Source organism: Mastomys coucha, unplaced genomic scaffold, assembly GCF_008632895.1.
Source record: "Mastomys coucha isolate ucsf_1 unplaced genomic scaffold, UCSF_Mcou_1 pScaffold13, whole genome shotgun sequence".
Classification (NCBI taxonomy): domain Eukaryota; kingdom Metazoa; phylum Chordata; class Mammalia; order Rodentia; family Muridae; genus Mastomys; species Mastomys coucha.
The window spans coordinates 71,292,212-71,315,346 of NW_022196895.1; the positions used below are offsets into that span (position 1 = coordinate 71,292,212).

At 51.1% G+C, this 23,135-nt stretch overlaps 1 protein-coding gene across 5 annotated transcripts in view; it reads right to left on the minus strand.

Moving 5' to 3' along the window:
- Positions 1-5,231: 5,231 nt before the first annotated feature.
- Ctif (cap binding complex dependent translation initiation factor) overlaps positions 5,232-23,135 on the minus strand; it is a 273,785-nt gene continuing 255,881 nt past the window's right edge. For all 5 annotated transcript variants that reach the window (XM_031366057.1, XM_031366055.1, XM_031366053.1 and 2 more), the window contains 2 exons: positions 10,880-10,933; positions 5,232-9,381 (listed from right to left, as the gene is read on the minus strand). In XM_031366057.1, the coding sequence (XP_031221917.1) occupies positions 9,166-9,381; positions 10,880-10,933 (270 nt within the window). In that variant the 3' untranslated portion in view covers positions 5,232-9,165. The remainder of the gene's footprint in view (positions 9,382-10,879; positions 10,934-23,135) is intronic.

Here is a 23,135-nt window from a genome sequence, read left to right on the forward strand (position 1 = left end):
GACCAGGCTGGCCTCAAACTCAGAAATCTGCCTGCCTCTGCCTCCCAAGTGCTAGGATTAAAGGCGTGGCCACCACCACCCAGCTGAGAGACACTTTCTGGAGGAGGTGACACTCCGAAAGTCTGCTATACAAGTCACTGGGACTCAGATATGCTGAGCTCTGTCATTGTGGAGGAGGACGTGGCCTGCCTAGTGTGAGCACAAGCCAGCCACTGTTGCCCAAACTCTGCCCCATCCACAGCCCTAGAGGCACTGACAGAGAAATGTGTGACACAGACCCCTGGGACTTTCAGCTTGCTCATTCACCACCTACCTTGAGTGTCATGGCAGAAGTCACCCAGGAAAAACCCAAGTGACTTTTTTTGTGCCTATAGTGTCACCTTCTTGTCCTCTGTCAGCCTCTTCAGAATAGCACGGAGGGCTGTGTGCCTCTAGGCTGAGTCTGCCCTGGAGTGCATGCCTGGCCCTAATTGGCCCTGAGCCCTTCGGTCACCCATTTAGTTCACCTTGGACTTACCTTGATGACCCAGAGTGAGCGTTCTGTTGGGTCACCAAGAGTCCTGACCAGAGCCCCGGCTGTGCCCTGGGAACTGAGGGTTGAGTGGGCTGGCTGTCTTGTATCATAATTGGGGAAGTAAGGGCCGAATGAAGCTTCTAGAACTCCAAGTATGATGTCTCCCACTAGCTCTTAGAGACTCTGCTCAAGCACAGACGTCTCAGGCTGGGGACCTCCTTTCAACTCAGCTCAGCGGGATGGTCCTGTGAAGCCCTGTGCACAGTTAAAAGCCCTGCATTTAACTAGGAGATGCTGAAGGTAGGCACAGCCGTACACATGTGGAACCCCAGCACTCAGGAGGCTGAGACAGGAAGACTAAATTAGGCGTTTCCCTGAAGTGGCCACAAAGGACATTGGTGATCAGTGGGACTGACACCCGTGTGGCCTGCGTTGAAACTGCAGGTGTGAGTGTCTGCTGTGGAGCCTACCACCGTTGGCTCTACCAGAAGCAAGTCTGTAGGGAGAACAGACTACAAGGTTTTGTGCATGTGAGTGAGCATCTTTAAAATCCAGCTGCCAGATGTTTCAGCGACCCGTGGTGAGTGCTCTAGAAGCTTGTTCTCAGTTCTCAGCATGCAACCTGCTGGTTTTCCTCATGGAGACTTGGGTTCTGGGGTCCCCTGCCCAATAGCTTGTCACCTGCTAGGGAGGGGCCATCCTTTCTTCCAAGGCTGGGAATGAAATTGGGTAAGCCCTGTAGTATTACCCGAGGCCCTAAGTCAGGCATTGGCTGTCTATCACGGGCGAGCCACTGTCAGAACCCTGCTCTGTACACCCAGCAATCGAACTAGGCTTGTGGGTGGATGGCTATGGCCCGGGACCCTCTGCTGCCAGGGAGGCTGACACGGCAGGCTGCTGCCGGCTCTCATTTTCTGAGTGTATTTCCCTAAAGCCCTCCAATGTGAGAGAAAGTAATAGGAAAGCACTGGGGGACAGGTAAAAGGGCCCAGAAGCAGGAATTTGGTGGCTGAGATCACTACACATAGAACTCTCTGCATGTCGGGACAGCTGTGGGATTCTGGTTGTATTCATCTGTCCCCAGAGCCAATGATACCCAGAGTCTGGGCGTTCCTGTGAATTACAGAAGACTGAATGCTCAGGACCATGCCTAGGATACAGGAGTGCTCAGTAAATGATGGAGAGACTAATGGAGATGGAGACCCATGTGTGGGGACATGGGTTGTTTCCTCAAGTGGCTTCTATGAGCTGCCCCGTTAACCCCCCTCCACCCCGTCCTAAGTCACCCTGAAACCAAATGGGAAGCCAGAAAAGGCAAGGCTCTTTGCTCAGGGAAAGATACTACACAGGGCTGATGCTCCCTCAGGCTGTGAGCAGCAGGCTGCTGTGAACTGAAGGACTAACTCCAAATTCATGCTAGAATTCTAAGCCCTAGTATGGTAGCATTCAGAGGTGTACCTTTGGGGTGGGGGAGTGTCACAGAGTAGACCCCTTATGAATGGAGTTAGTGCCCTTACGAAAGCTGCCCCCCACTCCAGCTCTTTGAAAACCCCTTTCTGCCTGCATAAATGTAATGAGAAGTTGGGAGTCTGCAGCCAGAAAGGTCCTCCCAGGAGCCTGCCATGTTGCCACCTCTGCTGCAGACTGCCAGCTTTCAGAACAGCCAGAAGTGAACTGTTGTTCACAAGCCATCTAGTTCTGGGGTGCTTTGTTACAATAACTTGGATGGATGAAGACGGGCTCCCTCATGGGGGTCCACAACATGGTTTCTTTGAGAATTAGAATGAAAACTGAACGTTTAGGTTAAAGAAAATGTTTAATAATGGATATCTCTATATTAATATAGCTATGAGAAGCCATGGAATTGAGTTCACACACACACACACATACACACACATCAGAGAGAGGCAGGCTTAGGAAAGCAAAAGTGCTTAGGGCCCATGAGTGCCGTAGACAACCTTGAATCAGGGTGTGTATTCTGTTGAACTCAAGTGGCTTACTGGACCCTCCCCCACTCTGAATGTGTTGGCCACCACATGTCAGCCACAGTGGCAAACCCAGCACCGCAGCTCGGAGTATGGCTACGAGACCCACTACAGGTGTCAATTCTGCATGATCATCCTGTTCTTCGTGGCGAACATTATGCTGTGCTCCAGGGTGGCAGACGGTGGCCCTCAACTCCTTCCCGCTGGCACCCCAATCAAGGCATGGCATACCCACTGCCCGCAAGTCAGAAAAGAGGTTCTCTAAGGTCAGGGTTCTGAAGTTAGCGCTGCTGCGTGGGCGTGTCCTGTATCAGTAGTTAGGAAAAGTTTCTAGTAATTTGTTTATTGGCCTGGCCCTTGAAGTGTCACACCACAGGGACTCTCTTATCTCCTGCCTTTGGAAAGTGGGACCCAGCAGGACACACTGTACAATGACTTCAAACTTTGCAGGCTCCTCCCACAGCCATGTAGAAAGCCCGGATACCTTGGTCTCCACAGCCTGGAGGGAAGCTGGAGAGCTGCTCTGTCCCCCTCTTAGCAGGCAGCTGGCTGCCCCTTTGTCTGACTGACTGGTCACTGCAGGGGACAGGGTGTGGGGCAGAATGATAGCTTTCAGGGCTAGGGTAAAAGGTGCTGGGCTGGATCCGGCCCCGTGCATCGTTTGCCCTTGGCTCATCTGTAAAGTGGGAGCCAGGACCACTTAACTGGCACAGAGCTAAAGCTTCATGAGGCGTTGGGTTCCACATCCAGTACCATAACAGAGTCAAAGCAGGGCTGGCAAGACGGATGGGGGTGGGGGTGGGCGGAAGGTGCTTCTGCCGTAATCCTGGCGACCTGAGTTTGATTCCCAGAACCTTTGTAAAGTTCAGAGGGAAGGACAGACTCCACAAAAAATCCTTTGATTTATCTTTAATGAATAAATACTTTTTAAAAGACTCGAGCTACAGCGTAGGGGGATAAGAGTGACTTGCTCCCTCAGGAAGCTCACCCGCAAATGCAATGTGGCCAGCACACACAGACACACACATAGATACACATACAGACATATGCAACACTTACACACACACACACACACACACACACACCCATAGACACACACCTGTGTGCACAGACAACAACAAAAACAAAATGGAAACAAGAGGCTCGGCAGTTAAGAGTACTTGTTGCTCTTGGAAAGGCTCAGGGTTCAGTTCCCAGCACATCCGTGGTGGTTCACAACCATTCATAATTCCAGTTCCAGAAAAGCCGATGCCTTCTTCTGTCTCCCATGGGTATTGGGAACACATGTGGTGTGTATACCACGCAGGCAAAAAACTCATACAGATACCATAAAGGTAAAAATCTTAACACAGAAAACCAAGCAAGCCCTCCCCAAATAGCACTTGCCTGCCTACCCTTCGGACCAACTGAGCATCCACCTGGGGCAGAACCACTGTCTCCCTGCCCGGCGATCCCTTCACTTAGCTCCCAATCTGTTCCCAGTCTGCTTTGGTACTCAAAAGGCCTTTCTCGGTCTTGTAGTGTGTTCTAGATGATCATTTAAGAGGAAGTGTTCCAGCCGGGCAGTTGGTGGCGCACGCCTTTAATCCCAGCACTTGGGAGGCAGAGGCAGGAGGATTTCTGAGTTTGAGGCCAGCCTGGTCTACAAAGTGAGTTCCAGGACAGCCAGGGCTACACGGAGAAACGCTGTCTTGAAAAAACAAACAAACAAACAAATGAAGCATTTCTCTTTTGCCTTTCTATAGAGCTAGGACAAGTGTAGGCCACTCTTTACAGAGAATGCATATAGCAGAGACGGGGGTGAAGCGCAGCGCGAAACGCTTCGTATTTGGATGACAGGCTGCATGGGACTCAGTAATCCCTATCCTTCTAAGTCACCAGGAATCATCTCTTTGGCTTTTGGGATAGCTTTCAGGTTTGGACTCCCTTCCTCCCTGGGAGTTATCTTCAAACACTTTGCCTTTGCCTCCTCATCGCTGCCCCTACTCCTTTGAAATTTTGTACATCGGCTTGACAAGGATCTCAGTCATTTAATTAAGTCATTTCCTTCTACCCGAGTTTAAGTTTGGTTATCCTGAGGTAGTTCGTGGAGGTATTTGGTTCTGACCTGAGCAATGGCTGAATCTCCACATGTCCTCTCCTGGCTGCTCTGTGCCCACCAGAGGCCGAGAACACGACACAAGGAGGGTTGCTACTTTCTAAGAGGTCGTGTTCCCCTGCTTCTCCACAGAAGAAACGAAGGTACGCTGTCACATACACCTCATGGGGCTCACTTGGGACTCGATGAAGGACTCATTTGACTGCCCGAGACCCGACCGATACTTGTGGCCAAGACTTTGCCAGAGTTGTGGGCTTCTTAGAAGGAGTCACTGCCAAATGCTATGGGGATATTTCCCTGGCTGCAGCAGATCTGGGGGATGTAGCGGTTCAGTTTGTGACAAGCCAAAGCCATCGCAAAAGCCATTTTCGTCAGGAAGTTCCACCATCCTGACTCGGCCTCCGAGCCCAGCTTTTAGAGACAGAAGTCTCATCCCTTTGCTCACTTACCTTACACGAGCCCTTTCCCAACCTCCTCCTGCCCTAGAGTCTGCTCTTGCCCTGGACAGCAGCCAGGGGTCACCCAGCACATAGCCTGGGCCGGGCTCTTCTGAGACTCCTGTCTACGCTGGCCGAGGCTTGGGGAAAGCTTTCCATTGCTGAGCTCCGCAACGGAGAAGAAAGACTCAGCATACTTTTGGTTTTTGGTATCGTTTATTTTTTTTTTTTAAACCCACTTGTAGTTTGGGTCCAGCTGGGAAGCAGGTTATACAGGGTGGAGGGAAGGGGTTGGTGCGAGCAGGATTGGCCCATAGCTTTGGCGGCAATCTCCAGACCCTGCTCCAGGGAGGTAGGTCCTGTTGTCAGGCTTCCAGCTGGCTCAGTGAGGCTCCAGATTGATCTTCTGGGGCAAGTGTCCTGAGCAGAGGAGAATTCTATTCTCTCCAACCCACCTCCTCAAAGACCCAGTCAGAGGTTTTCCAACACGGTGCCAGGCAGCTGAGGGACATCACGCCATAGGCAGGCCTGAGTGTATGGGACAATGAACACTGTCTGGCTTCTGATTCCAGGTAACAGCCTAGGTTGTGGCTACTCAGAGGCTGCCATCTAGAGTGGCCCCAAGGAGCTGCTTCTCTTGCTGCCTGGGCTGCATCCCTGCAGCTGCCCTGGTTGCAACCAGTGGTATACTTCCCACCCCCCACCCTCAGACAAAATAAAATAAAATACAATAAAAATTAGAATAAATACCAATCGGGTCAACATTTACATTTACACAAATGGACAAGATGATCCCCAAACTGTAAAGGTTTACAGACTGGATGAGGAAGGATGCATGGATGAAGATGGTTTTGGGGGGGGAGAAGAGGTGGTTGGTGGTGAGGGTCCTGGCCTTGTCCAGGGGAGGTTGAGAGCCCGACAGGAGCTGTGGTCCCAGAGCGTAGGCAATATATGGCCAGCTCATGAGGAGGACAGTGACCTGTAGGCCACTTGAGTGGAAAAGTGTCTCTTGTCCTGACAGAGAGGGGAGCTTAAAAAGGCTCAATATCAGATCCTCATAGCCAGACAGGACAGCACAAGGCTGAGAGAGGTTTGCCTCCGGTTCATTCATCACAGGTGGGCTTTGATAGGCCGTTCCTCTGGCAGCACGAGAGGCTCTGTCCTGGGGAGGTCAGGGTTTGTGGGTGCCTGCAAGTCCTCCCTCTTTCTGCTTGAGTTGTCTCCCACAGGAAGGTGCTCAGTCTGTTAGATTTTAGGCTTTACTGTCATCTCTTTAAAAAAAAATTAAAAAAAAAAAAAAAAGGTTTTCTTTCCATGTTTGACAAAGTAGCAGGGATCTGCATTTAAAACGGGCGACAGACAGACAGCTGGAAGTGTCACATCAGGATGGACCAGGAAGTGGTTTCGAACAATGGAATACACTAGGCAAACTGCAAGTCTGGAGCCACCGGGACATAACATGTAATTAAAAATATATTTATATATGTATACATATTTATATCTTGCATCTTCATACTGGTCCTCAAGGCCCTAGGAGGGGATGCTCTTGAGGCAAGACCCTCCAATAGGACATTAAGAAGTAGCTGAATTAGGCCCACGGTGCCCACAAAGCCATGGTCTCTGCCTCTTTAGGGGACACTAGCACTTCTACACAGTGTTTGGGAGCCACTGTGTGGAGCCTACTCTGCAAGCCCTGTGAGCGAGTCTAGGAGACCTCTCTACTGTGGCTTGAGTCCCCACCATCAGTCTCTTTCTTCCTCATGGTCCTGCTTCACTCTTTGCAAATATACATACATGTGTTCACACACACACACACACACACACACACACACACACACACGCCCCACACACCACCCTATAGACACCTGGGAAACAGCCTATGGAAGCACTCGTGTGGCTCCCTGAGGCTGCAGGGAGCAGGTGCCTGTGGGCCTGGGCTGCCCGACTCTACACGAGCATGATTTCTCTGGTGTCTTCTCTGGCCATTCCGCCTGTCCCTCAACACCTCCTGTGAGGCTCATAGCGTCCCTGGGCTCCAGGCTCAGCCTAAGGGCTGGGGTAGGAGACAAGGCAGCAAGAAGCAGAGAAAAGAATGGGAAGAAAAGGAAAGAGATCCAAGCTGGGGTGGCCATGACCTCTTTTTCCCAGCAGTCCTCTTCAGAGGCCCCATCTTGGGACGGGAACGCTTCAGCTGGAGACAGCCAGAGAGAACTCGGGAACTCCCCCACTCGGGTCCCTTTCTATTCTTCTAGACTTGGGGCAATTAGGAGAAACCGTCCCTTTTTCACTCTAGACAGCTCGAATTCAACTAGGAGGCCTAGAGAGCAGTGCCTCTCAACCTTCCCGATACTGTGACCCTTTAACACTCCTGCCCTTCCTCATTCGGTGGTGACCCCCCTCCCCCAACCACAAAATTATGTTCGTTTGCTACTTCATAATTGTAATTTTGCTACCGTTATGAATCGTAACGTAAATCTCTTGGATACGCAGGATATCTGATGTGTGACCCTTGTGAAAGGGTGGTTCGATTCCACACGGGGGTCATGACCCACAGGTTGAGAACCACTGGTTAAGAGCCTCCACCATGGTCCAGGTATGACCAGGCCTAGTGAAAAGGGCAAACTAGGAAGCCACTGGGCTTGGACACATGTTCTGGGTGGTGGTGGGGAATCATCAAAGTGTGGGTTCTGGCTTCCCAGAGACGAGGCTGAGGAGCCACCGGTCATCCCAGCAAGACTGCCTCGTCCTCCTCCCTAGCCATTATAGAAGTGGCTCTTCCATGGGACCAGAGTCTCCCAAGACACCCGAGCTTTGTTTCTAGCCTGAAGAACTGTCTGCCTGGTCGTGGTCTGCCTGGTGGCGGTCGCCTAACCAAACTGTCCCAGTCAGGACCCAACGACTTCCCCTCTCCCCAGCAGGCTTGGAGGTAGGGCTTGTGGGTCTTGCCTGGGATGAGGCAAGGGATCATGGAGGAGGCTCCAGGACCCGTGAAGCCAGCAGTGAGCTCTTCCTCCAACAGCTTGGAACAAGGCCTGCATTTGGTTTTAATTTGCCAGCCTCGTTCCTGGCCCTGTTGGCTGTAACAGGGGCCAGGGCAGGTCCTAAGGCAGTCAGTCCAGAGGACAGTATCAGCCCTTTGGAAGCGAGCAGTGGACAGAACAGAGGCACTGCAGGACAGGGGCCCAGGAACACAGGATTCCAGTGGGGACCCCCATTGGGCCAGAAGTTTCCAATTACTAGCTGGCTACTGGCAAGCTGCTAGTGGCTAGATTCTTTCCAGAGGGGGTTAGGGTTTGATCTCTCACTAATCAGGGGGATCCTTGAGGGAAGAACTATGTGATCACAAAATCTAGGGCATTTTCATTGAGGAAAAGAGACTTCAAAGCAACCGACTTCTGAAAAACAAAATAAAAGGGTTCAAGCTGAGCTGTGAGCCCCGGCTCTCCCTTCTCTGCCTGGGGGAGCGGCGGGCCCCGGGGCTGGAGGCTGAGGGTTGGAGGGTGGAGCACGGAGGTTAGAGGAGAAAAGCCTCTCTCCAAGCTCCGCTGGGGCTGACAAAGGCCATCAATTATGGGCGGCTGGTGGGGACCGTGCCTGCCTTTGTCCTCCCAGACATCTGCTGCACGCTGCCTGCTGCCAGTTGGCGACCGTGGCTGACAGCACGTGGGAACAATGAGAGCCGTCTCGACTCACTTTTTCAGCCTTCAGCAGTCCTGGCTGACCCAAGCGGTGGCCAGAGGTGTGGGAGGCTGAGAGGCAGCTGTAGACAGTGAGGAGAGGCAGAGATTACTCCCATAAAGCTCTGTGGGGGATGGGCTGGAAGGTAGGGGGCTGGGAGGACTGGAGCCGAGGAGAAGAGAGCAAGGGCGGGTGACCACCAGGACAAAGAGACATGCTTTTCCCTTGGTGTGAGCTGTCACATGCGCAGGCTTGGGGGGGGCTGCACGGGGAGCCCTTCTAAGGGATCCGATCCCCTCCTCCGCTGGCTCCAGAACTGGCCACCGTGGCTACCTGCCTCCCTTTTCAGTTCTCTTTCCCACCAGGGCCACCCCTGTCCTTTCGCCTGTCCATCTGGCCCTGTGCACCAGGGCCCCAGCTGCCCATGGGCTGCCCGCCAGGCCCCCTCGGCTGTCAGGCCGTCAGTTTCTGGATGGTCCTGTTGTAGTACTGCGTGATGGGGGGCGTCAGAGGGTTCCAGCTGTTAGCATGGAGCTCGATGACCTCCAGGAGCAGGGACCGGGTGAGCATGGACTCCGAGGGGCACAGCATCTTATCTCTTGCGCTGGCTAGGAGCTCCGTCATCATCTCTGGCAGCTGCTCCTCTAGCAGCCGGCCTGTGCTTTGTAGCTGTGGGTGAAAACTGTGGTCAGGGTGGGGACTTGGACCCTGTAATATGCACTCCCCTTCCCGTCCTGTCCTCCATCTCCCTTAGCTAGGTAGGCTGGAGGCAAGGACCAAAAAAAAAAAAAGATCTAAATTGTCCTAGGAATATGCAGATCCAAGCAGGAATAGCCAACGGTGAGCTTTAACTACCATCTGCCAAGAGGTATGTCCGGTACCAGGATATTGCCTGCTGCCCAGGCCTGACAGCAACTCACCAGGAACCCATCTTGTGTGTTTTCTACCCCAGAACCTCTCCTCCTGCAGGAGGCTTAACTCTGACTACACTTAGACCCTCGCTTGACTGAAGACCCTCCCTTGGCCGATAAAGCATCTTTGTGCTAATTCCCATTTGCCAAGTATTTCTCTGGAAACAAGACCAGTAAGTGATCAGTACCTATGTGTGCCTGTGTGGAACACGAGGGGAGATGGGTCACCTTTCTAAGCCAAACATACCTCTAGCCCCAGAACTGACCTCTGTCCACATCTGTGATGATAATGAACAGAGAAATACGAACTGAAGTAGGCCAGCTAGGTAACTGGGAGACCCATCAATCTTCAGAGGGAGGAAGAAAACCCTGGCCAGGAGAAACTCTTTTTGGGCTTCTGGCTAACAACCCCTGCAGGACCTTATATAAACTGAAGTGACACTACACCCTAGTTTGTCCTTTCTGCTTTTCTAGACTCCACCTTTCCCACAATGCACCTCTCTGACATCCGTGACCCACTCTGCCCTCCATCCCCTGATTTCCAGGGATATATGCACATTTCCCCTATATATTCCTCAGCCCCTGAGCTTGTGCCAGCCTTGTGCCAGCCTTGAAGCTGTCTAAAGGAGCAGACATTGGCCTATCTTCCCTCTAATCTCTGCAAGCACCATGCAGGTACCCAGCTGAACCCCAACAAACAAACCTCATGACCCTCTTATCCAACGGAGGTTGCTGTGCAAGTTCTGGGAAATGGCCTTTGCCACCTGAGCGCACAGTAGCCACTTGCATGGACAGGCTGGGTCCCCATGCCAGAAGGTCTTCTCTCTGTGTGCCATCTGAGTGACTCTGGTCTATTGGTAGAGGGCAAGGATCTGTCCCAAGAACCCAGCCAGCCTTGGAAGGAAGATTCCAGAAGCAGCTTCAGTGTTCAGTGGCTACATCTTGAGATCAGGAGCAAGTGCCTCCCAAGAGAGAATGTAGGAGTCTCAGTCAAGCATTTGGCTCCTTCTCCCAATTGCATACCATGGAAGTGAAGGGAGATCTTTGGAGGCGGCAGGTCACTTGCAACCTCTTAAGCCATTTATATGGCATGCCTGGTCTAATGTGTGTCAGCCTGTAATGATTCAATCTTCTACATGCCTGGCTCCACAGAAATCCTGGGACCAGTGGCTGTCCTAACGACTTTGGTTTCCCTCAACTGTAAGGCCCGAGGGCACATGAGTCTGGACATTAGGCCATTTGAGCCAGCTGCTCACCTCCATGGAACAGCAGAGGACTGCGTCTTCCTTCACATCCTGAGACTGCAAGAGCTGTGGAAGACAGGGCAGAGAAGAAAAAAAAACGGTCAGGCTGCATGCAGCTGCTAGGGCCTGCAGATGGGCCACTGTTGTGTTCATTCCTCACCCAGCTTTGAGGCTGTTGGTGACCAATGTCTTCCCTGGGTCAGGAGTCAAGACCTGGCTGTGGGAGAGAGCTGAGCCATCAAACATAGCTCTCCGCAGGTGCAACACTGCACGTCCAAAGCCAACTGTGACTCCTCCGTAATAAGTGCTTATTAACCAAGGCACGACCAGGCTGCCTTTCCCGCATCCCACCAAGGTTTCCTCCACCCATCTACCCTGCCTTCTCAAACTCTCTCTTTAGAAACTGAGGCATAACTCATCTAATGTAAGATTCACAGTGTTTCTTTGCCTGAGACAGAGGCCCAAGCTGGCCTTGAATTCACTATGTAACTGAAGATGACCTTGAATTTCTGGTGCCCCTGACTCTACTTCCTAAGTTTTGGGATTAGAAGTATGCATCACCAATGTTTTGCTTGACTTCCCCCCACACCCCATTTGAGACATGGTTTCTCATACATGGTGCAGGCTGGTCTCGAACTAGCAATCCCCTTACCCAACCTGAGATTACAACTCTACATCTGGCTCACAGTCAGTATTTTTAGTATTTAATGGTGCATCTCACATGTATCACAGTTCTAGTTCCAATCTTTGTATTTCTGTCCCTGGAGACTCAAGGCCACCCCATAACCACAGATCTCACTGTCTCGCCCTTCTGAGGCCCTGTACACACCTGACTTTTCAGATAGGCCTCCCCCTAGCCTCCTGGTGTGTCACTGATGCTCCTACCCATGCCCTTCTGACATCTCTCTATGGCCCCTGACTCTTCTTGTGTGCCTATTGTCATTTCCCTCCATCACATGAAGTTTTATAAGACCAGGGCCTAATTTGTCCAAGTGCTTAGTAAAAATAAAATATTTGCTCATAAGAAAATTTGGGAGGTGGGAAGATAGCCTGTCAAGGTGGCAGTGTCTACAGGAGCTAAGTGAAGGGCCAAGCTGAGAGGCTATGGCCTTCAGAGCAGAGCCATACACACAGCCTTGGGAAGGTAACACAGAAAGGTGTGAGCGGCACCATCTCACACACCTCTCTTGCCAGAAAGGACATGGCGCAGAATTACAACAGATGCTTCGGCTCACGTGCTGGTGCTGTCTAGAACAACGGTATTCAACCTGTGGATCACGACGAACGACCCTTTCACAGAGGTCGAATACCAGATATCTTACATATCAGATACTGACATTACAATTCACAAAAGTAGCAAAGTGGCAGGTATGAAGTAGCAATGAAAAAATAATTTTATGGTTGGGGGTCACCGCAATACGAGGAACAGTGTTAAGGGGTCGCAGCATTAAGGAAGGTTGAAATCCACTGCTCTGGGGCGACACGGCCAAAATTACCAGCTTCAAGGCCTCTGCCCCAGTCACTGTTACTTGCAGGATTCTCTTCTGCACATAGCCACACTCTTTACATAACATACCCGTTATCCATTTTTATTCTACTAGAGCATAAGAAAGCTTGTAGTGTGGACACCTCGTGCAGTGTCTATACAGCAGACCGTGTAGCACACAGCTGTCTCTTCCCACCACAGTGGTGTCGGCTTCTGGCATCCCCTTGACTCTTATCCCAGGCTTGTCAATACCTAAGAAGAGCTCAGGAGGCTTCTACTGGGGGTGTCCTGGGGGCGCTCTAAGAGCCACACATGGGTCTCTCACTTGCACGACTCAGGAAACCAGGTCGAAGATTAGGAAACACATTCTGGAAAATGTTGGGGGGGGGGTATCTCACCCTGCAGCAGGCCAGTATTCCATCTAGCCCACTCTGGGAGCTGATCCCAAAGCCTGGAAGGGTGACCCTGGTGGACGAAGCTGGAGGGAAAGGTATGCCTGCTTCCGCTTACTTCCCCCGGGGAAGATGGAGGCTAGGCTAGCTAAAGAGAGCTCTGTACAGCTCTGGAACTCCTGCTGTGACCTTCCTTCATGTGCTCCCATGGCCTTTCTCGGGGTGGGGGTGAGCGGGGCAGCTAGCAGGAGAAAAATCCTTAAACCAAAAATGGCTGGCTGGGAGTGGTGGTGCGCACCTGTAATATCAGGACTTCCGGTGGCTAGGGGGACGTTGAGTTTAAGGCCAGTTTGGGCTCCATAGTGAGAGTCTACCTCAAAACAAACAAAAGCATAAGTAAAATTGCTGTAGACATTCCAAATAAATAAATAAAATGCTACAGAAATGTCATGGAAGGCAGAGGTTGAAGGGAGGGAACTGAGGACTCGAGGCAGCTTTCTCACAGCACATGCTGGTGTGCGCTGGTCACGTTGGTCCAGAGGTCAGTCTTTGGGCCTGTAGTATTTCCCCACAAGTGTCTACCCGGTTTCTGACAAGTGAGGTAATAGTATGGGAAATTCCTCAAAGATCCAGAGCCTGAGGAGCAATGGCTGCCGTGGAATGTGCTTTCCCACTTCTGGTAAGGATGCAGGGAAAGCCTCAGCTCTGAGGCCTGTCGGCGGAGTGCTTTGACCCCAGACTCAACAACCCTTCCCTGCTTCTACCATCCAAGGCCTTCTGTGACAGGATGAGGCTCCGCTGTCTATCCGCGTTCCTTCCTTTAATCCTCTACTCTTTGCCCATGCCCCTGTGCTATCCCAGGCTCCCCACAGGTGGGTACCACTGCTCCTACCCTGCAGGGTCTGTGTCCATCACTTGGGACAAGGAAGACTGCTCAGGACTCTGTGGGAGGGTTCCCTCTTACTTGGCTGTTGGGAAAATCTGGGCTAAGCCCAAACGCACATCGTGCGATAGGCCCTATTGCACAGGACTGCTAGGCTTTCTCAAGGCGGCGACTGCAGCTGTGTCTTTCCTTCGCCGGTCTTCAACGGTGCGGTGCACAGAAGGGGCTTGAAGGAAAGGTTGGGGAGATGGCTCAGTTGGTAAAGTCCTTGTCTGGCAAGCAGGAGGACCCGAGTTGGATCTCCAGAACCTGTAGAACCTTTTAGCGCTGACTGTAGAATAGTCAATTCAACCTCCTTCTCTGACCTCTGTGTGCCTTGTCTGCTCTGTGGACAGTCAGGAAGTTTCCACCTCTGCTTTTTGGGCTAACAAGAGACTCGTCTGCCTCTTCCATTGACGGCTCCCTCCCCGGAAGCCTTTGTATATATTCTCCCAGGTTGCCCAAACCCATCAGTGGTTCCCTAGTGTCTGCTACTCGATTTTCCCTTTGTGGATATCCTAGACATCCTTTCCAAGTACAGAACCTTTCCATTCTCCCATCTTGACCCAGATTGCCTGTTCTGTGTCCCATTTCTCCGAGTCTAGGTTCCCAAAAGGACAGCTGGGTTTTTGGATAAGAAAACCCTGTTTGTATGTTGGGGGGAGCCAAGCCATTCTGTCATTTATGTGTGTTCTACTTGGGATTTTTCAAGAGAGACAGTTGTTTGAACTCAAAGATTGGTCTCCAAAAGGAGTGGCCACTTGAACAGGTAGAACACTCGCAGACTTCTTCATGGCCATATAATTGGCAGCAATCAAAGGCCGAGCAACCCAAGTGTCCATCACTGGGGGGAAAGGAGAAACGACTGATTCACCTACTGGGGCTGAATAGTACTCAGGAGTCATGATGCGTCTTCACATCGAGGAACCTCCATGCACTGCTGAGAATAGCCAGGCACAAAAGAACAGATTCAGCCTGAATCTACTTACACGAGGTTCTGAAGACAGACAGATTCAGAGAGACAGAAAGCAGATGGTAGCTGATGGGAACTGGGGGTGGGTGGGATGGGAGTTAGTCAGTGGAGATAGGTTTTTCAATTGGGGAAATATAGAAAGTCTCTGTAGCAGTAGGGTTGATCATAAAGCAATGTAAATGGCCCTAGTACTGTAAAAGTATATTTAAAATGATAAATATTATGGTATGTATATTTTGCCACAACAAAAATAACTGGAGATATGTATGTATGTATGTATATATATTTGTTTGTGTGTTTTCATTTGTTTTCAAGACAGGGTTTCTCTGCATAGCCCTGGCTGCCCTGGAACTCACTCTGTAGACCAGGCTGGCCTCGAACTCAGAAATCCACCTGCCTCTGCCTCTCAAGTGCTGGGATTAAAGGTGTTTGTCACCACTGCCCAGCAACTGGCTATATATTAAAAAAGACAGTGACCAGAGCAAAATCCTCTGGAAGAATAGACTGTCCTGAGCCTCTTCTCTCAAGGAGGGCTACAAATGGAGGACCAGCGTGGCTCACGTTCAGGCGAAGGTCTGGGTGGGGAAAAGGCCACCCGTCATCCAAGTCTTTGGCATAGAAAGAGATGTGGGCGGGCTGGGGCAGGCAAGCCACCCGCACCCTTGCACTGTGAAATGTATTTCTTGGACGAGAATCCAAGGCAATTGTGCGAGCCCACACAGTGTTTGTTAGGAAGCGAACGCATTCCTGGGCTATTGTCTCTGCCAGAGCCTTGTTGTGGGCACACCCATCACATCCTCCCTCAGGGAGAAGAAGCTGAGGTGCTCCAGCCAGGCTGTGGGAGGCCTGACAGCAACTAGAGAAAGAGCATCCCCGAGTCCCCCCTGGGAAGGGCCATGGGGCATGGGCATGCTGCCCAAGGCGTGCCCAGGATGGAACCAGGCTGGCTTTTGGGATGCCACCCAGCAGGGAGAGAAAGAAGGTGCGGAGGGAAGGAGACACGGGGCTGCCTTGATGGGCTGGTGGGGATGAGCCAGGAGACCACCATAGCTTTGTGTCTCACTGGCAAGGGTGTCAACCTGAGGCATGCTGGCCAGCCCTTCCTGACCACATCAGCTCTCCACAGGTACATTCTGCAGTCTTGGAGAACAGACCCAGCTGCCTCACGCCCTACAGCCAGAGCTCTCTCTGAGCCTGTTATCAGTAGCACAGGGTCTGGGTAGGCTGGAGGAAGCAAGGAGGGTAGAAGGTAAAGAAGTCTATAGAGTATGACCTTGCTGGAGACCAGAGCCCATCAGAGTGTCCTGACTAGTCAGTATATATGGAAGGATCAAGGCCTGTAAGGATAAAATCAAAGTGTGGAAGAAGTTGAAGGCCAGAAAGATCAAAAAGGAGATCAAAGAACTGAAGGGGGTGGGTATCTCAGAGATGGGTGCAGACGCTGACAGTGGAAGAGAGAGAGAGAGAGAGAGAGAGAGAGAGAGAGAGAGAGAGAGAGAGAGAGAGAGAGAGGACACAGCCCCATCAGAGCCTGTCTATCCTATGCTTCCACTGGCTATGGGCCTGCATCACAGCCAAGTCTAAAAGACAACACAGGAACTGATACTCACAGTAATGACCTTGAGTTTATCCAGAAGGGGTCAATTACGCCTGCTTCTCTCTGTTCAGGGAGGCAGATAATCTATCCAAGAAAAGGCTATCATCAAAAACGCGCAGCAGGCTGACAATCAAGATCTGCCACTGAACAAGAGTCACCCAGGGCATGCCACTTAATCACGCTGCACCTCAGTTTCCTCATCCGAGAATGGGGATAATATCTGCCTCCCTGTTTTGAGAGTCAACTGAGATAATATATAGGCAAGAACTTTGAAAAGCACAAAGCCCGATCCAAGCGTGCGCAAGGTGTTATTATTATGATTATACTTATATCTTTATAAACATATATCTTCCCTGCAGATCCCAACACACTTTGTACCCTCGTGACACTCTTGTGGAGACAGGCAAAGGCCACAGGCATTATTATCTCTACTTAATGGACGGAGAGACTGAGCCTCAGTAGTTAAATGGCTTGCATGAGGCAGACAGAGAGTCTGAGCAGAGTTAGCTGAAGCTCAGAGTCCTGGGTCAGCATCGTTGGACTTAGAGAACACTGTTCATTTCTCCCGGACTAGCTAATTTTTAGTCTGATAGCTGGAACTCATAACTCTTAATTCTGCTGACTGATGGCTGTAAAAGCCAACCTGGGCTTTTACAACATGGCATTGATTTTGTCTGTTCTTTGATTTCACTGGTGACAACTGTATTCATCCGTTCGCTCTCATCCATCTGCTTATCCATTCATCCACTTACCCACTTACCCATTTGCTTACCCTTCTATCTACACATTGACCCATCTGCCCATCCATCCATCCATCCATCCATCCATCCATCCATGTATGTATGTATGTATTCACTGACACCCCAATGTTTTAGGAACATCCTATATGATAAGCACAGTGTAAACACAGAATAACGATAAGACTTCTAACTTAGTAAGGAATACTAGAGAGACTTTTGCCAGGCATATGGGGTTATAGTAGGGGGAGAACAGTGATGGTAGTGGGGAGTATTCCAGGCCTTTTGCAAAAACGAATGTCTACAAGCTAAGGCTATGAGAGCAAGCAGAGTTCACCAACGCATGGGCCAGTATGCCAACAGTGTGCCAGGATTTTTGGCACACTGAAATTTGCAGGCTGGGGGCAGGAGAAAGTAGCATAATGAGGCCAGGAACAAATACCACCTGGATTTAGATGCTGTGTTGCTCAATGCTGGTTTTTGTTTCTGGTTTGTTTTTTGTTTTGTTTTGTGTTTAATCTCAAGGTTCTGGAGAACCCCTGAAAGATTTTAAATGGGAGACTAGCAGATGATATTTACATTTAAGAAAGATCCTTTAGGGCTGGAGAGATGGCTCAGCAGTTAAGAGCACTGGCTGCTTGCTCTTCCAGAGGTCCTGAGTTCCCAGCAACCACATGGTAGCTTACAACCATCTGTAGTAGGATCTGATGCCCTCTTCTGGTGTGTCTGAAGAAAGCAATAGTGTATTCATATACATTAAATAAATACATCTTTAAAAAAAAAATCATTTCTTTCACAGAGTAGAGGATAAACTAGAATGAGAAAGCCTGGGAGGCATCAAGCCCAGTAAGAGGCTGTGATGTGAAATTGTGGTAGCTTGGATTGAGGCAGGTATAAAGGGAGGATCATGTCAAAGAGAGAGAGAGAATAGATTTATGGTTAGTATGGGGTCGGGGGACATAGAAGCTGGGCTGTTCCCAGGCTTGAAGCTTAATCAGATGCATACATGGCAAAGCCACCAATAGAATGGGAAGGCAGGACGGAGCGAGCAAGTTCAGTGGGAGAGTGGCTAGCTGGCTCAGTACCCAGGAGCAGTCAAGGCCATCGGCATGAATGAGGTTACCTGGAGAATGCACAGAATGAGAAGGGAAAGATAGTCAGAGATCTAAGTGGAGCTAGAGGAAGTAGCGTCATGGAAGGTTAAGATTTCCAGGAAGTAGAGAGTCAGCAGGTCAAATGCTCAGAGTGGTCAAGTAAGATGAACAATGACCACAGTGGATTTAGTGATTAGGAAAGAGGGTGACCTTTGCCATGATGACATCAGTGCATGATAGAGGCAGGCAGAAGCTAGACACCAGGGCCTGGAGAATGTGAAGGAAGCCTGAAGTATGCAGAGAAAGAATACTCCTGCTTTCTATTACTCAGGGGGCCTCTTGGGTATGTTTCTTCCTCCTTCTCTCCCCCACTCTCTGTTGTTTTTCTTCAGACCTCGTGTGTGGGAGAGAAGACATCAAGAGAAAAGAGTGGCATTGGTTTGACAGGAATGTGTGTGGAGGCAGAGGGATCTTGTAACCTGTTTAAAAGTTTCAGATTGAACCAGACTGGGCAGAGTCAGGAGAGAGGGGGATCAAGTACACAGGTCAGCCTTGGATAAGAGAAGGGCTCTCTCCCTCTGGGCTGGAGGCAGGGGCTATGACCACGCTTTTGTAGACGCTCCTGCTGTCCACCCTGGGGGTAAAGCTACAGGGTGCAGAGTGTTCACATGCTAATTTCTTAGCATTGTCTAAGATAATGTCTGTGCTGCTTGCATTTTGGATACCCCAAAGAGGGGAATCTCCCCTAATGTCACCTGTCTATTAGCCTAACGAGGAGTCTTGGTAGGTTGGCCAGGGTCAGATGTCATGGAAGTGCATGTTTCAGCCCTAGCATTCGGTCCAAGCCTGTGCCCGAGGTCTGGCTGCCAGCCTTCTAATGGAGGAGAGCAGATTACCCTAGCCGTGGACCAGGTGCCCGGTGGGAATAATTAGTCTCCTTCTTGCCGAGCTTGCAAACCTCTCCTACAAAGTGACCACACTAAATGTCACATGGGGGTAGTGCTTCATCCACGGCTGGCCCCAGGGAATGGAAATATCATCTGGGTCCTGGGCAGACACTGAATCCTGCTGTAGACACCAGAGCCAGGGGCCACAGCTCCAGTGGCTCCTCTGGGGCGCCAAGCCCTGGTCAGTGGCCCGGATGAGAGGGAGTTCTGCTCGCCATCCCTGCAGCTGTGGATTCCCAGGACCTTGGGGTCAGCCGTGTCTGCCGTCAAAGCCTCCTAGCTTTGCCTTGTAGAGTCTATCCCAGTCCTTTCTTGAAGCTGTTTGTCTTTTCTGTTTTGAGTTACCCTAGCATCTACCCCTCTTGCTTTAAGGGTGGACAGGAGAGGCCAGAGGTAGCTCCTGAGTGCTGGACTGCACCTTTGGGCTTTTCACGGGTTACCTGCTTTACATTTTTGGTGCTTGTTTAAGGTGCGCACTTTGTGTGCATTTTAAAATCCGCCCCTCAGACCCTGTTAGACACTATAATAATGTCTCATGCTGGGAGAAGGGGGGGGGGTGTAAAACAGAAACAGTTGAGAAGCAAAATAACTTCCCCAAGAGAACTCAATAGTGGGGGTTGGGTGGGGGGTGGGATTTGAACCTACATCTAGTCTGGCTTCAAAGTCAATGTGGTTGAGCTATTGCTACCCAATCAGTAGTGCAGAGTCAGACCTGGAAGGGCGGGATGGCTGCTTATCTGGTGTGCTTGGGATGCTCTCAGGGTTTACTTGTCATTTGCAAACTATTCGTAATAGCACTTCCTCAAACTGCCCTTGCTTTGGGTGGTGGGGCCACGAATTCTTCTGCCCTGGGTTTAAGCATCTCCACTAATAAAGTAGGTTCTTTCTCTCTCTCTCTCTCTCTCTCTCTCTCTCTCTCTCTCTCTCTCTCTCTCTCTCTCTCTCTCTCTCTCTGAGCTCCGGCCTCTCTCTGAAGAGGTGAGTTTGCAAATGGGGAGGAAGGCCTGGGCTCCCAATGCTCAGGCCCTCTCACAGGGTGCTTCTCATCCAAGGGGAGGAGGATGGCTGGAGCTCGGGTCTCACCTGAGCTGCCAACCTTCCCCACCCGACCCCCTGTCCCCACACAAGAGGGAGAGCGCGAGAGCAAAATTGGGATGGAGTTCCCAGCTGACTATCACACACTGCTCCACTGCTCCCTGCCACAGCAAAGCAGATATTCGCCCAGCGGCCTGAGGGGCAGCTTAGCTGAGGGAGCCAGGCCCAGGGGCCATTCCTGCCGATCACCCTCCACATTACCCTCTGAAGGAATGGAATCACTGTGGCCTGGGTCTGACTCAGCACCAAATAGCCCTCTGAGTCAGGGAGGGTTAAGGCTGGCTGGGGGCCAGGCCTGGGGCTCTGGGTGGGTGGCTGGGCTTCCCAACTAGGGCTAGAGTGGGAACTCCTAGGTCTGTCTCACCATCCTGGGGCCCTGGGAAGAACAAGGAGAAAAGCGGGGCAGAAGAGGGGGTTGGGCTGCCTTCTGCCTCTAGCTGGGCCTCCTCCCTGCCCTGGGCCTTGCTCTCCCTGCAGTCCCTCCACCCACCCAAGGCCTGGACTTGACCTTGCTCGTATTTTTTTTTTTTGTTTGCAGGGAGGGTGTGACAGCCTCTGGGTAAAGGGACCTAGCTCCTGCAAAGGCATTTTCCGCTCTCTAAAGTAAACAATCAAACAGGAAATTAATCGAAAAACCCACTTCAACGGAAGGTTCAGGTTGTGATTTTCACAGCCCCAGAGCCAGGAAATTCAAGGTTATAGTTCCCATAGCAACTCGCCTGTAGAAGGAGGGACTGCTCGGTTGGAATCAGACCTTGAGGAGTCAAGCTCGGCCTCCCAGGAACATCCTGGGCCTGACTTGGGTAGACTGCTGATCTGAAGTGGGCCGGGGTGCAGGGGAACGCCGCAAGGCGAGGTGTGCTCTTGGTGTTCACAGTGTGAGCTCCCACAGTTCACTCCCGGTGATCATAGACCTGCAAGGGGCTTCACACTGCTCTATGCTGGCAGTATTTCCACACACTGCGAAATGGGAAAGATCCTCAAAAAGGCGTGCTTGCCTACCTCACAGGCTTCATCCCCAAGTGAGCTGGGGCTGAGGCTTCTGGCTCACCTACTGTCATCTCTTGCGCACCCACTTGGACCTAGACTCTCATCATTATTGACCTTGGCCCCATTCCCGTGGCTGTGTCTCCACTAAGAAACATTCTTGTTTGATTGAGCAGCCCCCGAGATAGCAAACACTCTCTTTCCTAACCCCAGACCCCTTCGCCGGTTCAAATATACAATATTAAATATTAGCTCTGTGCACCTTCATGGCTCTAGGGTGATAACAAGCTAGTCATGGAAGCAGAGGCAGACCTTCCCCTTCAAGTTGGGGTGGGAGGGAGCTGGGTGGGGCTTTGTCTGTGTGTGTGTGTGTGTGTGTGTGTGTGTGTGTGTGTGTGTGTAGAGTAATCCCTACTTGACAGGAAAGGACAAGAGGGCGTTGGCGCTCAACCTCTGAAGGAAACAGTCTGGAATTCTTTGTAACTAATACGCTGTTGACCTCCTGCTCATATGGCCCCTCACAGCCCCCTGGCCTTACCATGGGACCCAAAAGAGGGACACTTTCCAAGCTGTAGCTGAAGCTTCCTGGGCACCAGGCCTGTGGCAAGAGGGCACCCAGCCACCTGCCCAGCTGCCAGCCTGGCTCTGGAGCCAGCGCCTGAAGTGAGCATGGCCGGGGCAAGCAAGAAGCGGCGCCTGCCCGGGAGACACAATGTCTCCCTGATTTCCTAACAGGCCCAGCGCCGTGCCAGGGCCCGATGGGCAGCTCCCCAGGTCCAGCTTCACTTGCGAAACTGTCCTTTCCTCTTATGGAGTGAGCTTCCCAGGGGAGGGGGGTGGCCATGCTGCTGTCTAGAGTTGCAAGAGCGCTAGCCAAGGCATACCTTCTGTGAGCCCCCTCCTCCCTTCCTGCATCCCCTGCCCAGTCACCAGGCCTAGCTCAGAGGTTACTCCTCAGGAGTGTGACGGTCCCTTTTACAACATCAGACAAATAGATTTAATCGCTAGAGATGACGGGGAGGTGGCTGTCAATAGAGCGATGACTTCTCGTATCTTAAACCAGATGAGCCTCGCCCCGTTTGTTACAGAGGAAGTGGCTCCCTACACTTAAAGATAGGGCCGGGAGATAATCTGGTGAGCCAATCCATCCACCGTCCCCTGTACCCAGCAGAGAGAAGCTCCTTAGGCCTACATCAGCACTTGCGAGTCTGGTCTTCCAATGGCAGGGGTCACAAACCATCTTAGAGTCTATGGGAGGATGACGCAAAAGTGACTGCAAGGATCCTGAGGGACAGAAAGCAGCCACATGCTGAGCCACTCATCTGTCATTGAGCATGCCATTAAAAAAAACCAATCAAACAAAAAAACCAACCAAACAAAAAAACCCAAGCAAAACCAATACACTTTGTTTAAATTATTCTCTCCCATGTATCAATACTCTCTGGATACATTTAAGAATGAACATAAGGGGTTGGAGAGATGGCTAAGCGGTTAAGAGAACTGACTGATCTTCCAGAGGTCCTGAGTTCAAATCCCAGCAACCACATGGTGGCTCACAACCATCTGTATTGTGATCCAATGCCCTCTTCTGGTGTGTCTAAAGATAGCTCTGTGTGTGTGTGTGTGTGTGTGTGTGTGTGTGTGTGTGTGTGTATAATTCTTAAACAAGCAAACAAACAAACAAACAAACCAAACGAACCAAAAAAAGGATGAATGTAAAATGCCAGGCAGTGGTGGTGCATGCTTTTAGTTCTAACACTCAGGAGACAGAGGCAGGCGGATTTCTGAGTTCAAGGCCAGACTGGACAACTGAGTAAGTTACAAGACAGCCAGGGCTACACAGAGAAACCCTGTCTCATAAAAACCAAGAAAACAAAACAAAACAAAACAAAACAAACCCATAAAGCTGGGCATGGTGGGGTATGCCTTTAATATCAGCACTCAGTGGGCAGAGGCAGGTGGATCTCTGTGAGTTTGAGGCCAGCCTGTCTACATTTCAATCTCCAGGACAGCCAGGGCTACAGAAGGAGACCTGGTC